Source organism: Macaca thibetana, chromosome 4, assembly GCF_024542745.1.
Source record: "Macaca thibetana thibetana isolate TM-01 chromosome 4, ASM2454274v1, whole genome shotgun sequence".
Taxonomy (NCBI): domain Eukaryota; kingdom Metazoa; phylum Chordata; class Mammalia; order Primates; family Cercopithecidae; genus Macaca; species Macaca thibetana.
Genome location: NC_065581.1, coordinates 84754125 through 84768419, shown reverse-complemented (window position 1 = coordinate 84768419; position 14295 = coordinate 84754125). Strand labels below are relative to the sequence as shown.

At 42.0% G+C, this 14295-nt stretch overlaps 1 protein-coding gene across 1 annotated transcript in view; it reads left to right on the top strand.

Annotated features, from left to right (window-relative positions):
- The window catches only part of AKIRIN2 (akirin 2), a 149597-nt gene that overhangs the window by 110437 nt on the left and 24865 nt on the right, over positions 1-14295 (top strand). Inside the window, exon 2 of the mRNA XM_050788070.1 lies at positions 11164-11429. Coding sequence (XP_050644027.1) covers positions 11195-11429 — 235 coding nt within the window. The 5' untranslated portion in view covers positions 11164-11194. The remainder of the gene's footprint in view (positions 1-11163; positions 11430-14295) is intronic.

Here is a 14295-nt window from a genome sequence, read left to right as displayed (position 1 = left end):
ATTATTTGATTTAATAGACATATATTTTAATAAATATAATCAGAGGCAGGCCGGGTACAGTGGCTCATGCCTATAATCCCAGCACTTTGGGAGGCCAAGGTAGGCAGATTGCTTGAGTTCAGCAGTTCAAGACCAGCCTGGCCCACATGACAAAACCCTGCCTCTCTCTAAAAAAATAAAAATAAAAAAAGAATCAGAGGAAAAACAGGAAAAGATAAATTACAAAAAATGTACATATTGTTAATTGAAAACCTAGGTATACATGATTAATAGAGTCTTGCTTCACTACTTTGTTGTTACTCCCCATTTGTGATGAAACAAAAAGTCATGAAGGAAATAGCAATTCTCTATGTTAAATGCTGATATGTACACTTGAAACAAACACCTTGTATACTACCATTTACATTTTTTCATGGCAAAAACCATATTTACTTTTGCACCAACCTAATAAGATCCTAAAGGCATGTTCCACACTGTTGACTTGGGTGGCAAAGAAACTCTGAAGGAAGCAGATGGATTAATTTAAATTTTACAGAGCATCACAATGGAAATAAGTAGAAGTGGTTAACTTGGCTCACTGCAACCTTTGCCTCCTGGGTTCAAGCGATTCTCCTGTCTCAACTTCCTGAGTAGCTGGGATTACAGGCACATGCCACAATGTCTGGCTAATTTTTGTATTTTTAGCAGAGATGGGTTTTTGCCATTTGGCCAGGCTGGTCTCGAACCCCTAACTTCAGATGATCCACCCATCTCAGCCTCCCAAAGTGCTGGGATTACAGGCATGAGCCACTATGCCTGGCCTAAACAATGTTTTTAGAGAGTCTCACTAAGTTCCAGAGGGCACAAAACATGTCTCCTACAACTGCCTCATTGTGTGTTTTTTTTGGTTGTTGTTGCAGAGTCTCGCTCTGTCGTCCAGGCTAGAGTGCAGTGGCACGATCTTGTCTCACTGCAGCCTCTGCCTCCCAGGTTCAAGTGATTCTCCTGCCTCAGCCTCCTGAGTAGCTGGGATTACAGGCACCTGCCACCACACCCGGCTAATTTTTGTATTTTCAGTAGAGATGGGGTTTCACCATCTTGGCCAGGCTAGTCTTGAACTCCTGACCTCAAGTGATCTGCCCACCTTGAGCCTCCCAAAGTGCTGGGATTACAGGCATGAGCTACCACATACACCCTCACTGTTTTGTTTCTCCATGGAACCTGACACGAGTACTAAGCTTTAAAAGATGATTGATGAACTTCTTGCACTAGAACACGTTTCTAAGTGATTGAGTTCTCCAAGAGTATTGTGAAATGACATGGCCCACATGACTTATTTGCCTTTCCTAAGTACTATCTTTCATCTTGTCTCTAAAACAGCTAGCACTTATCTACAGATCACTAAAAATCATTCCCATATTATGTTAGCCACACCTTTTACTTCACCTAAATAGATAGAAGTTCAGGTTCCTTCCATTCCTCTTGGTTCCTTGCCACTCAAAATGTGGACCACAGACCAGGGGAAGCAATGGCATCACCTGGTAGGACACCATTGGCATCACCTGGTAGAATCCAAATCTGCATTATAACAAGATCCCCCAGGTGACTCACATGCATCTTAAATTTGAGAAGCTCTGCTCTAGTTCACTTAACTTCTTGGCAGATGTGTTAATGACACTATGCCATGGTCCTCAGGTGTGTGGCAAGCCCTCTGTGAGGCCACGGAGATACTAAGATAACTAAGACATGAGCTCTGTGATAGAAAGTAACAGTCTCAACTCTACTCCATTTTAGATTGTGTGACCTTAGGCATGAGCCACAAATTCAATAGTAAAATGGGATTAACACTATGACCATGTAGGATTTTTATTAGGATAAACTGAGAACACACCTGGGCCATGGTGGGATCCTCTGTAAACAACAACTTTTATTAGGTTGGTGCAACAGTAATTGTAGGTTTTGCCATATGCTCCCCACATATTGCCAACTTAGGCTGTAACTCAACTATCTAAGCAGGATTAAAGTGGCACACACCCTAAAACCCAACTGCACTGATTAGGAACTCTAGATGTTTTCTGAGTTCCCTCTTTTGCACCCTCTCTAGTGATATTTGTGTACATTTCTCCGCTACTAGACTATAAGCGTAAGCGAGGGATGGTGTCTTCTGCATCTTGCTAGCCTCCATGTTGTCAAACAGTGTCTTAGACATAGCAGACTCTCAGTACATGGTTGTTTAAACAAGAAAGACTACTCTAGGTGTTCAAAATAGTTTTTATGTGCACCCCATTCTCATCTTTCACGTCACTTTTCATATTCCAAAATAAACTGCCAACACACAGGTTTAATGAACCCAATCACTATTATCTTCTATTGTAACCTAAAAGGCACAGTAGGTTTTAGAGGTTGGAAATTAGGCCATAATCCTGACATTCACTACTCCTGTACTGTGTGCTTATCAGAGAACATTCAATTGGGCTGGCTGATTCTCTTCTCAATGAATTCTCATAACCTTTCTTTCAGAAGGGTTGTGAATTCTTAAATTGACAATTGTGCATGACCAAAACAATAAAAGATGAGCCTCCAGTTAGAATTGAAATGTCAGCTGGAGAAAGGTTGGGAATATTAGTTTGACAGTTTTGAGTCTGAACTCCCACTCTTCTTTGGGAAGACATGTAAGAAGCTTTTGAAACACAATAGAAGATAATAAGGAACATCCTAGAAAGGCAGTCAGAGGTGAGAATTAAACTCATTACCCAGGAGTAAGACAACATTGAATAAAGGTCATTGGCAGCATTCTGCTTGGGTGTGTATGTGGTGGGGGCAGTTGGCTCAGAAACTGGACTTCAGCAGCCATAACTGGCCTGTGGGCAATCTAACAGACAAAAAGGATTGGGGAGATTTTGGAGTTTTCCTTAGCGTGATAATAATAGACATGGCTAACTAAGGGTTTACTATGCTCTAGACAGTATTGTGTGATGTACTGGCTTTTAGTTTCCAGATTGATGGTAACTGGGATGACTTTTTTTTCCAGAAAAAAAATTATATTTTATTTTTCCAAATTATGATAAATGGGACTTTTGAAAAAGAATTTTCAGACAAGCTTGTAAGATAGAAAGTAAGCTTTGAAGGTAGGAATGTCTTATTCCCATGGACCCACTCCATGACCCCACTACTCAGAGAGAGGCAAACCTTACCAGGAGTGTGAACTATCCTTGTACTTAAAGGATAAGTAACTATCCTTGTACTTAAAGGAGATAGTGTGAACTATCTCCTTTAAGTACAAGATGGGGACAATTCCTTGTACTCATCTGGCCACAATATATAACAAACTGTGGGACACAAGTTTCAGATAAAATCTAGCAATTTTTTGAGTACTGTATAAAGTCCTAAGTTTAACACAAGCCCTGAGGACTGCAAGGGACCAATAATCAGCCCCAAGGTGATGCTTGTTATCAGTGGGTGGGGTTAGGAAAGCTGCTCCTGGGGTAAGAGTGGAGCCTCTTTTCTCATTTCCTTCACACCACGCACCTGGCTAACCATTATAACAACGGGCTTGCAGAGGAAGCCCAAAATATTGGCGAAGTGCAGGCATCATCTCATTCTCTCAAAAAGTCTCATCAGAGAAGGTTCGTGGTAGCATCATGGAACCACAGGACAAAAGGCACAAGAGGGAACGAGAGCCTGACACAGACAGTGACACCAATTCTGAGTCAGGCTTGGATTTAAGCAAGACAACGGAACAGACAGCTGCAGTAGAAGGTGTGATGGAATTCTAAAACTAAATGATGAGGCGGGGCTAGAGACAACCTTCAGGGGCTTGAGGTCCCCCACCAATGAGGAGATAGTGTGTGAAGCTTTTCATTATTCATCAAATGTTTACTGTTTAGTTTATAGCTGGCACTCTGCAGTGAATAGAACATGCATGGTCCAAAGTATTTCATGTATTTAACTTTCCAAACAACTGAAACTTTATCTGAATCTTAAATACCTTTTATGGGATGTTTTCTTTTCCTTTCCTTTTCTTTTCTTTTTTTTTTTTTTTTTTTTTTTTTTTTGAGATGGACTTTCACTCTTGTTGCCCAGGCTGGAGTGCAATGGCACGATCTCAGCTCACCGCAACTTCCAGCTCCTGGGTTCAAGTGATTCTCCTGCCTCAGCCTCCCGAATAGCTGGGATTACAGGCCTGTGCCACCACGCCTGGCTAATTTTGTATTTTTAGTAGGAACAGGGTTTCTCCATGTTGATCAGGCTGGTCTCGAACTCCTGACCTCAGGTGATCTGCCAGCCTTGGCCTCCCAAAGTGCTGGGATTACAAGCGTGAGCCACCACATCCAGCCAGGATATTTTCTAGTATCATGTTTGTTACACATTTTTAGAACTGCATACTAAATATAGTTTGTGCTTTTCTTGATGACTCATGGTCACTGTCTTGTGCTCTTTACTTTGGGTTGCCAGATAAAATACAGGGCACCCAGTAAAAACTGGATTGCTAAATACATGCAATATTTGTGACTTTTTAAAAAATAGAGATAGGGTCTCACTATATTGCCTAGGCTGGTCTCAAACTCCTGGTGCAAGCAATCCTCTCCCCTCAGTCTCCCAAAGCGTTGGGGTCACAGGCATGGGCCACTGCATCCAGCCTGTGACATATTTACACTAACAAATTATTCCTTGTTAATCTGAAAATCAAACTGAATTTGAATTTGGGCATCTTATATTTTTATTTGTTAAATCTGCAACCCTACCACTGTTATATATGATGTTATAATAATACAAGGGAGACTCAGCTGCAGTTGAGCTGTGGTAGGGCTAGTTGTCCTGACAGGTAGGTGTCTCAACGTTGTTGTGCTTTTTGAATTCTGTAGTTATTTCTGACAGTCTCTTTTATTGCTACCCAATGATTGTATTGTTTGTTGTAGCCAGTGTATAGCATCTTTAATTCTCTTTTCTCTCTCCTAGTATATTCTTCCAGTTGGTTTGGCCTGGAAAATAAGATCCCCAAGCACATTTGAATTTTCTGTAAAGTTAAGAGTAAATAGTTTTTGAAGAAGGGTGCAGGTACTTGAGGGCATATACTTAAGAAAAGTATGCAAATTTTAAAATAAGGACTTCATAATATTTTAATGTGACTGCCAGAGATTATCCTGTAATTTCTTTTCAACATTCCTCAGGCTAAGTGAATCATGGTTTATTTCCTGGAGTGCATAGGGCATTGTATAAGGAGAACTCAGTCACTGATGAAGAGATGAAAGCTGTATTAGGTTGGTGCAAAAGTAATTAAAAGTAATGGCAAAAATTTTACAAAAAAAAAAAATTACTTTTGCGCCAACTTAATCGATAAAAGAATTTGCAATTGTGTTTTTTACACTTGAACGGGATTCTGAATGTTCTTGACAATCTTTAGGAAGAGTCAGATACTGGTCTGGCTTGAGTAGTTAACAGGTAATCTTGCTTTGAGGCTGGATTGCACTAGGTGACCTCTTGAAATCACTGGCAGATACATGGTTCTGCTTACTCTGTGATCTACCCAATCAACTCAAAATAATGACCACATCCAAAATTATGAAAACTGAAAAATTAGTCAGCATCATATCTACAACGGAAAGTACTATGTATTCCAAATATGGTGCTTAGAAGAGGTTTGGGCCAGCTTGCAAAATCTTATGCAGAAGGAATTACAATGTCTATTCTTCCCTAACTGCACTCATTTACACAACGATTAAACAATTTTTCTGCCCTAGACAATCCTTGTTCTGAATATAGATTTGAAGTGGCTCCTGAATTAGAACTGCCATTCCTAATGCTGAGCCTGTGATTATTCAAACTCAGCATGAAAAGTCAGCAAACACCTCCCCACACCTTATATATTTGCATTTATCTTTATTTGACATCAGAAAAAAATTTTTTGAAAATGATTTAACATAAGCAGATGATCTTCAGGCTCAGGATGATGAGGTCTTATGTTACCCAGCTATGTCTACTTTTATTGGCTTTAGTCAAAGAATGACTCAACAGAATCAGATCCTGGAGAATATTTTGGGAGGTGTTAGGAAGGTCTAACACCAAGCAAGACCAGTATCTTGGTAAAATAGTTTAATTTCTTCAGAGGCTTCTGAGATTGTACAAATCAGAAAATACTTACTAGGTCATAGTAAAACTATCCTAAATATGTTAAACCTTTAAAACTTGTTACAGGCTTTTTAATTACAACAAGAGCAATTCTGGTCTCTGTAGGTCAATGGAGCCATTAGTTGTACTGTATATTTAGATTCATGTGACCTTAGTCAACTTATTAATGTGTTAAATATAGTTTTATTTTTCCTATTTGTTCTTTTCTTTTTTCTTTTTTTCAACTTTTTTTTTTTTGTAGCTATGGGGGTCTTGCTATGTTGCCCAGGCTGGTCCCAAACTCCTGACCTCCTCCCTGCCTCAGCCTCCCAAAGTGTTGGGACTACAAGCATGAGTCACTGCCCTCAGCTGTTTTTCCTCTTTGTTACTACCTTACCCCGACCTCCCATCTTAAGGTCTGCTGTCTTTTTCCTCTTGATCAACGACATAAATTCATTTCTCAAATATATTGTGGTAGCTCACACTTATAATCCCAGCACTTTGGGAAACAGAGGCGGGAGGATGGCTTCAGGCCTGGAGTTCAAGACCAACCTGGGCAATGTACTGAGACCCTGTCTCTACCAAAAACAATCTAAAAATTAGCTGGGTATGGTAGTGCAAGGTTGTAGTCCTAGCTACTTGGGAGGCTGAGGCAGGAGGATCACTTGAGTCCAGGAGGTCGAGGCAGCAGTGAGCCTTGATTGTGTCACTGCACTCCATCCTGGGTGACAGAGCAAGTCCCTGTCTCTAAAAAATAAAAGTAAAAAATAAAAGTAAAATATACTATGTCATGACTTACAGCTTTTAAGTATTATTTTTATTTTCAAGTTTAGCCTAATAAATACTTTTGTACATTTTGTTTTTTTTTTTCAACAGCTTCCTTCTATTCTAAAAGGGTTGCTATAGTATTTTAGCAGATCTATAAAGGAACAAGGATAATGTGGGCCACTGAGGATAGTGTGATTAAAAAATATTTAAGAAATATTCAATGGATATTTACTGAAGCATGCAAGGTATTATACTATTGGTAAGGAGCTAACATAATGGTAGGAGAGGCAGATTCATGAACAGAATTTTATTGCAATGTGGTGAGGATAATGATGAAAACATGCAGATAGGTGTCTCTTTCTCTGTGAGGCTATAAAACTAACTTGGCTTTGAAACACTGGGGAAGACTTCCTGGAGGAGTTAATGCCTGGCTTGAGTCTTAAAATATAAGTAGGCAAAAAGTGTGGAGCAGAGAGCCTGAGCAAAGACATAGGGGAACAGGGAAGGGTCTCCCTTGTCTTTTTAGTTTCTGAAGTAGCTTCCTGAGTCATTGGTAGAAGGGGAGGCACCCAAGCCCTGTCACTGCCTAATCTTGACAGCCTTTTGCAAATATGCTGTGCAGCGGTGACCGCACAGGCAGCTATTATGACTAAACTATCAAGTTTACCAGATATCCCCCACCACCTTTAAGTACAACACTTTGCTGGCTGGGTGCAGTGGCTCAGCCTATAATGCTAGCACTTACTGAGGCCAAGGTGGGAGGATCGCTTGAGGCCAGGAGTTTGAGACCATCCTCAGCAACTTAGACCTCTGCCTCTACAATTAAACAAAACAACACTTTCCTCATTTTCTAGGCATTCTGGTATATTTCAAATGATAGCCTGATAACCACAATCCTCTCTGTATTAGTTTCTTACAGCTGCCATAACAAAGTACCACAAACTGGATGGCTTAAATTATAGATATTTATTGTCTCATAGTCTAGAGAACAGAACTCTGAGAAGGTGTTTTCAGGGTTGGTTCCTTCTGAGGACTGTGAGGGAGAACAGCTTCTCTCCTAGCTTCTGGTGTTCTGCTGGCAATCTTTGGTATTCCTTGGCTTGTAGAAGCATCACCCTAATCTCTATTTTCATGTTCATGTTCATGTGGGTCAAAATTCCCTTGGGCCCATGCCTGGGTCCAAATTCCCACCCCTACCTCACTCTCCCCTTCACCCTGTCCTTTTTCTTTTTTTTTGAGACAGGTCTGGCTATATCACCCAGGCCGGAGTGTGGTGGTGTGATTACAGCTCACTGCAGCCTCGACCTTCTGGGCTCATGCAATCCTCTCACCTCAGCTGCCCTGAGTAGCTGGGACCACAGGTGTCCACCATCATGCCTGGTTAATTTTTTTTATTTTTGTAGAGATTAGGTTTCTTATTATTGCCCAGGCTAGCCCTCAAACTCCTGGCCTCAAGTGATCCTCCCACCTTGGCCTCCCAAAGTGCTGGGATTACAGGTGGGAGCCACCACACCCGACCCAAATTTCCCTTTTTTCTAAGAATACCAGTCATATTGGATTAGGCGACCATCCTACTACATTTAGCTAATTACATTTGAAATAATCCTATTTCTAAGTACAGTCATATTCTAAGGTACTGGAGGTTAGTACTTCATATGAATTTTGAGGGAACACAATTCCCTCAAACATAGGGAATTTAACTCACAACATCACATTTCCAATGTAGGTTTTACAACTTAAGGGCAAATCTTAATTTCAGAAAATATTACCAAGAATGTAAATGCTTTATCTGATTTCCACAAACCAATCTTTTTCTACCTATTTACATAAAATATATACATTCTGTTAATTTCACAGTATTATGAATTTCATAGTGTTTAGAATTTAGTAGAAATTTACCTAGTAGGTGTCTTAGTTAAGCTGCTATTTCATTAAATGCTTATCTTTTTCAAAAGATTTTCCAAATGTAGGAAATGTAGGATATTTTGAAATATCCTAAATTAAAACTAGAAGGGCTTGCTTGTTGACACAGTGTGATCAGGACTGCTGATCTCTGAAGCACTGGACAATTCTATAAAACAAGAATATATTGAACTCCTTCCAAATATGGTTTAAAAATAATAGACAAAATGGCTATAAAACATCTGTTACTGAATAAATGAGAATATATGAGCATTGGAAATCAGTGTTTATAAATTTGACAGTTGGCATTCACAAAATTGTTTCGTATTGCACTGGTGATAGTTTCTACATATATCACTTTGTTTTTTTTTTTGAGAGGAAGTCTAGCTCTGCCACCCAGGCTGGAGTGCAGTGGCTTGATCTTGGCTCACTGCAACCTCCGCCTCCCGGGTTCAAGCGATTCTTCTGCCTCAGTCTCCTGAGTAGCTGGGACTACAGGCCCGTGCTACCACGCCCGGCTAATTTTTTGTATTTTTAATAGAGACAGGGTTTCACCATGTTGACCAGGCTGGCCTCGAACTCCTGACCTGGTGATCTGCCTGCCTTGGCCTCTCAGTGCTGGGATTACAGGCGTGAGCCACCGCGCCCGGCATCCCTTTCTTTTCTTTTCATTTTTTTTGAGACAGAGTCTCGCTCTGTCACCCAGGCTGGAGTGCAGTGGCACCATGTCGGCTCACTGCAACCTCCACCTCCTGGGTTCAAGCGATTCTCCTGTCTCAGTCTCCCAAGTAGCTGGGATTACAGGCGCGCGCCACCACGCTCGGCTAATGTTTGTATTTTTAGTAGAGACGGAGTTTCACCATGTTGACCAGGCTGGTCTCGAACTCCTGACCTCAGGCAGATCCACCTGCCTCGGCCTCCCAAAGTGCTGGGATACCAGGCGTGAGCCACCATGCCCCGCTACATGATCACTTTCTAAATTAGTGCTGTATTTGTTTCTTATTTTAGGTATCTGATTAAAAGTACAACTTTTAGAAACACTTTTTTCCCCTCCGCTTACAAAATGGATCCATCCAATATCTGTTACCTAAACGTTTCACTGTCTTTTGATTAGTTTTGTACCAAAATTCACAATATATGCACCAGTATTCAATAGAAATAATGCAATGTCTGATACCACTTGCTTTTTACCCAAAGCAAAACAATTTGATTCTGTAAGTCGTTCAAATCCTATTCATTTTCAGAAGCAAAGCTGGCTTTACGGAATTTAAATAGGGGATGAAGCAGCTACCTGGGAAGGGCAAAGCATCGAGTTCAATCAAGGATCCTGTAACCTGATACTATTACTGTTGTTCTGTCTGCCAGTCCTAAATAGGTTTCATAATCTCCTTATCTCCTATCCTCTCCATGTTAAAGGTCTTGTTTTGGGTACTGTCGATACCGAAATTAATCTAACTTTGACTAGAAATTGGCTTATTATATTTCCCAGATCTTAAATCACTGTGGGAGCAACTATGCGGAGAATCTTAAAAGATTTCTACGTCGCTTAGCTTGCTTTTTCCACCGGTTCTCTTTCCCGTCTCCCAGACTGTCTCAGAACCTTTTCTTTTTTCTCTTTTGCTTAGTTCCTTTCACACTCAAGCTGTGTAAGGGGATTTAAATTCCAACCCGGAACTCGGAATCGCGCGCCTTGCATGACGGAAGTCGTAGTTTCTGTGACTCCTCCCTTCCCGTCTTTCAAGCCGATTCCTCCCCGCAGCTAAAAACTACAACTCCCAAAATGCATCCTCGGTTTGGCCCGCCCCCGTGCGCACGCGCTCTGAGGCCGCCGGATTTGAATCGGCGGCGTTGTTATTGACGCCATATTGGGGCCGGCGGCGGGTGGGAGAGTCCTACGGGGGAGGGGGAAGCGGTTGGACGTGTTCGCTTGCGGTCGTGCTGCCGCAGCCACCTCGCAATCTCTCTGCATCGATCGCCGCTCTCAATCTACTGACCGTACTCGGGCGTATTAGGAGCCGCGTTTCAGCCTCACGCCCCACAGTGCTGTTTTCGACTTCAGAAAGGATCTGGTCTCAGCACAGAAGCGCCTCAGGCGCGGCGCAAAGCTCGAGCGGACGGCGGGGGCGGCCGGAGTCTCTCCCGGGGGAGCTGCGCCTGAGGAGGCGGAAGAGCCCCCCTGACGCGACTGGCGTGTGCTTCTGCCCGCCACCGCCCCTCCCGCTCTCACTCGGGCCGTCCCTGGCCACTGCCCCTGCCGCGGAGGCAGCGGCGGCGGCGGCTCTGTTTTCCACAGCCGGCGCTCTGCGACCCGCTTGGCTCCTGAGCCCGTCGGGTAGGCTCTCCTCGAGTTCCCGCTCTTCCCCCTTTTCCTCGCCCTCTTCCTCTCGTCACCCCTCCCCGACCCCGCCCGAGCCCGGCGCTTCAGCTGCCCCCGGCCATGGCGTGCGGAGCCACTCTGAAAAGGACTCTGGATTTCGACCCGCTGTTGAGCCCGGCGTCCCCGAAGCGGAGGCGATGTGCGCCATTGTCGGCACCCACCTCGGCCGCTGCCTCTCCGTTGTCGGCGGCCGCGGCCACTGCCGCCTCCTTCTCGGCTGCGGCCGCCTCGCCGCAGAAGTATCTCCGAATGGAGCCATCCCCCTTCGGCGACGTCTCCTCCCGCCTCACCACAGGTGGGACCCGGCCCCGCGGCCGCCGGGGTAGTCGAGAGAACAGGGGTCCTGGGGCGTGGGATGCGGCCCCTGGGGTGGGGGTACCGGACTGTGTGGTTCTCGTTCTTAGCAAAGTAGTAGGGCAGCCACATTTTTCATTAGGTCCTCGTAGCCCGAGGACCTAATAAGACACAATAGAAATGGGCTGATGTCAAGGGGGTAGTGTTTGGAGGTGGGTAGGGGCTTTGCCTTGTCGGTATTGGGTAGAACAGGGACATCTTTTTCTTTGGGCCGAATGATTGGAATTGTTTCCGTAGTCGCTGGAGACTCAGCGGAAATGATCAGAGAGGGCGATATTATTCGTAAATTTAGGCGAAAGGGTCACATTTCGCCCCAATCTCAATGTGTGCTTGCCGTAATCGATTGGTTGCAGCTATTAACTCTGGGACTGGGTGGTTTGAGGCGAGGCTACAGCCCCTCCTCCAGTTCAGACATGGCTGATTTTAGTATAGTGGGGGTGGGGGGTGGGGATGGATGTCACTGGGGCGAGATCTAGGCCTGTCATTAATCACCCACAAGAACGCCACTTTGGCTGAGTCAAGACCTGTTTCCCTAGCAGGGTCAACAACAAAGAAAACGCTCTTCCCGAGTACTGTAATATGATCATACTGTACATCTAGACCTTGAGAAATCTTGAACTTTTAATAAGTATATTGCATTGAAAATTGGGGCTGAGGAGTTGTTTTTATTTGGAAATGCTTTATTTTTGCCCAACAAAGTATGTTGGGAGAAAACAACCTAGCCTTGAGGATAATGAAGAAATCAACCCAGCATTCCAAGGGACTAAAGACTTTTGCTTTTCATCTTGAAACATTTCCTGAGAGAGACTATGGGGAATGTCTTTTGGCTGCTTTGTAGGGCATGTGTATGCCCAGTTTTTTCTGTACTTTGAAATCCTTGTGTGCCCCTGGCACAGTCCTAGGATAGGCTTTTGTGGATTGAAGTGTAAATGTTTCCTTTGTGTGTAGCATGCAAAGATTTCTGTGTGAGCCTTTAGTAATAATATCACCCTTTAAACAAAGCCTTTTCATAGCTTGATTTAAATGTCTCATTATCATTAGCTTAAAAAAGTGAAGTATATACCTCTATATTTGGTGACTTCCATTTGAAACTGACTTTAGTGTTTTTTTTTAATGTCACATTTTGAAATATTTTCTAAATCCATGGAGTGACCCTCGAATATGCAAGCTACCATTTTTGCTATTAAATATTTGATCTAATTTAAGGACATACTGTTTCAGAGTTGTAGTGAGTTGTCACGGAAATTCTCGGATAAATTTATTTAATGACCTTACTAAACTGTCTTTTAATTAGATTGAAAAGGCATTTGTTGATTGTTAGGCTTTACTTTGGGGAAAAAAAAAAAAAAAAGGAAACAGCCAGTGTCAAGAATGAGCTACTGGTGGTTGACATTTTTGGAATTTGTCTTTTAGTGAAATGGTATCATTGGAAATTGAAATGGAATTTGTACTTAACTAATAAGGCCATTTCAAAATAAGGTCATTAAGTAGCTAACCAGCAATAAATTTCAGTCGAGGGAGTGAATTACTACAGTGCTAGGTTTGGGAATTAAAGTACTATATCTCAATGTGAAAATAATCTTGGGCATGTGTGTAAACCAGTGGGGTATAATATGTTCCCCCCCTTTAAAGCACACTTACTCGGAAAGAACTGTGATCCTTTGTAAACTTGACTTTTCATTGGCATATCTGTAGCGTTGGTTAATACAATTGGCTCCACATTATCTCAAGTTTAAATTAATTGAAGTATCGTAGTAAAACGACTGGAATTATTGGAACTGTTTAAGCCAGCTAATTCAGATTCACATTCACTTTCCAAAATACTGCTATTCTGTTCTTCAAGGTGTTTTTTTTGACATCTACTTTGGAAGTTTGATTATATCCTGAAACCTAAAATCGCATCCTAATTGATTGAGTCTGCTGAAAGTTATTCTAACTAATCTGAATATTATCTTAAAAAGTTGACTTGAGAAAACAAGTTGAAATTAAAGTTTTGACTTGCTAAAATTACATTTTTTAAACTGTAGTTTTGAATGACATTCTAAATGTAATTTAATTTGACTTTGTGTTTATATGGCCAATTTGGGGTATGGTCCTGTATGTTTTTTGTAATGCCATAATGGGAGCTGCAGTGTTGTGCAGGTATCAAAGAGCTTCCCCGTTTTCATGTTACTAAACTTGGAAATAATTTTCTCATGCACCTGATTTTCAGCTTCCTATTTTAACACCGATTATTCTTAAACTTTATGGGAGTAAATACCCATCTGTCATTAAAATGAGTAGTTAGGATTGGGAGTAGACAGTGGCTTACCAAATTGAGATTGGCGAACTTGTGGGAACTCTTTGTTTTCCTTTCACATCTGTGAGTTCAAATATAATACAAATAATGTAGAATTAGAGTACTAAAGTGAATTTTTTTCAGAGCATGTATACAATTTATTTTTTCATTGTTCTCCTCTGGATATTTTCAGTTTCTGATGGCATAGCTGAAGTCATGTTGTGGCTTTATTAGTTTCAGGAACTTGGATGTCTGTTTTAAACCTTAGCTATCATTTTAGTCATCCCAGGAAGTTTGACTTGACTATTCTTATTTAAATATTTTTCAAAGTGTTGCAACTTAATACTAGGAAAAAGGAAGGACTAGCTGAGCTGAAGGAAGTTAAGATTGCTTTCTTAACCGCAAGGCTTAGAGCCTTTACTATGCTAATTGGCATTATGAATTTTTTAGGGGCTCCTTAACACACAGATATCCCAAACCTGTTTTTTAGGACACCCAAGTGTTACTACTTCAGAAATGCTGTCCAGGG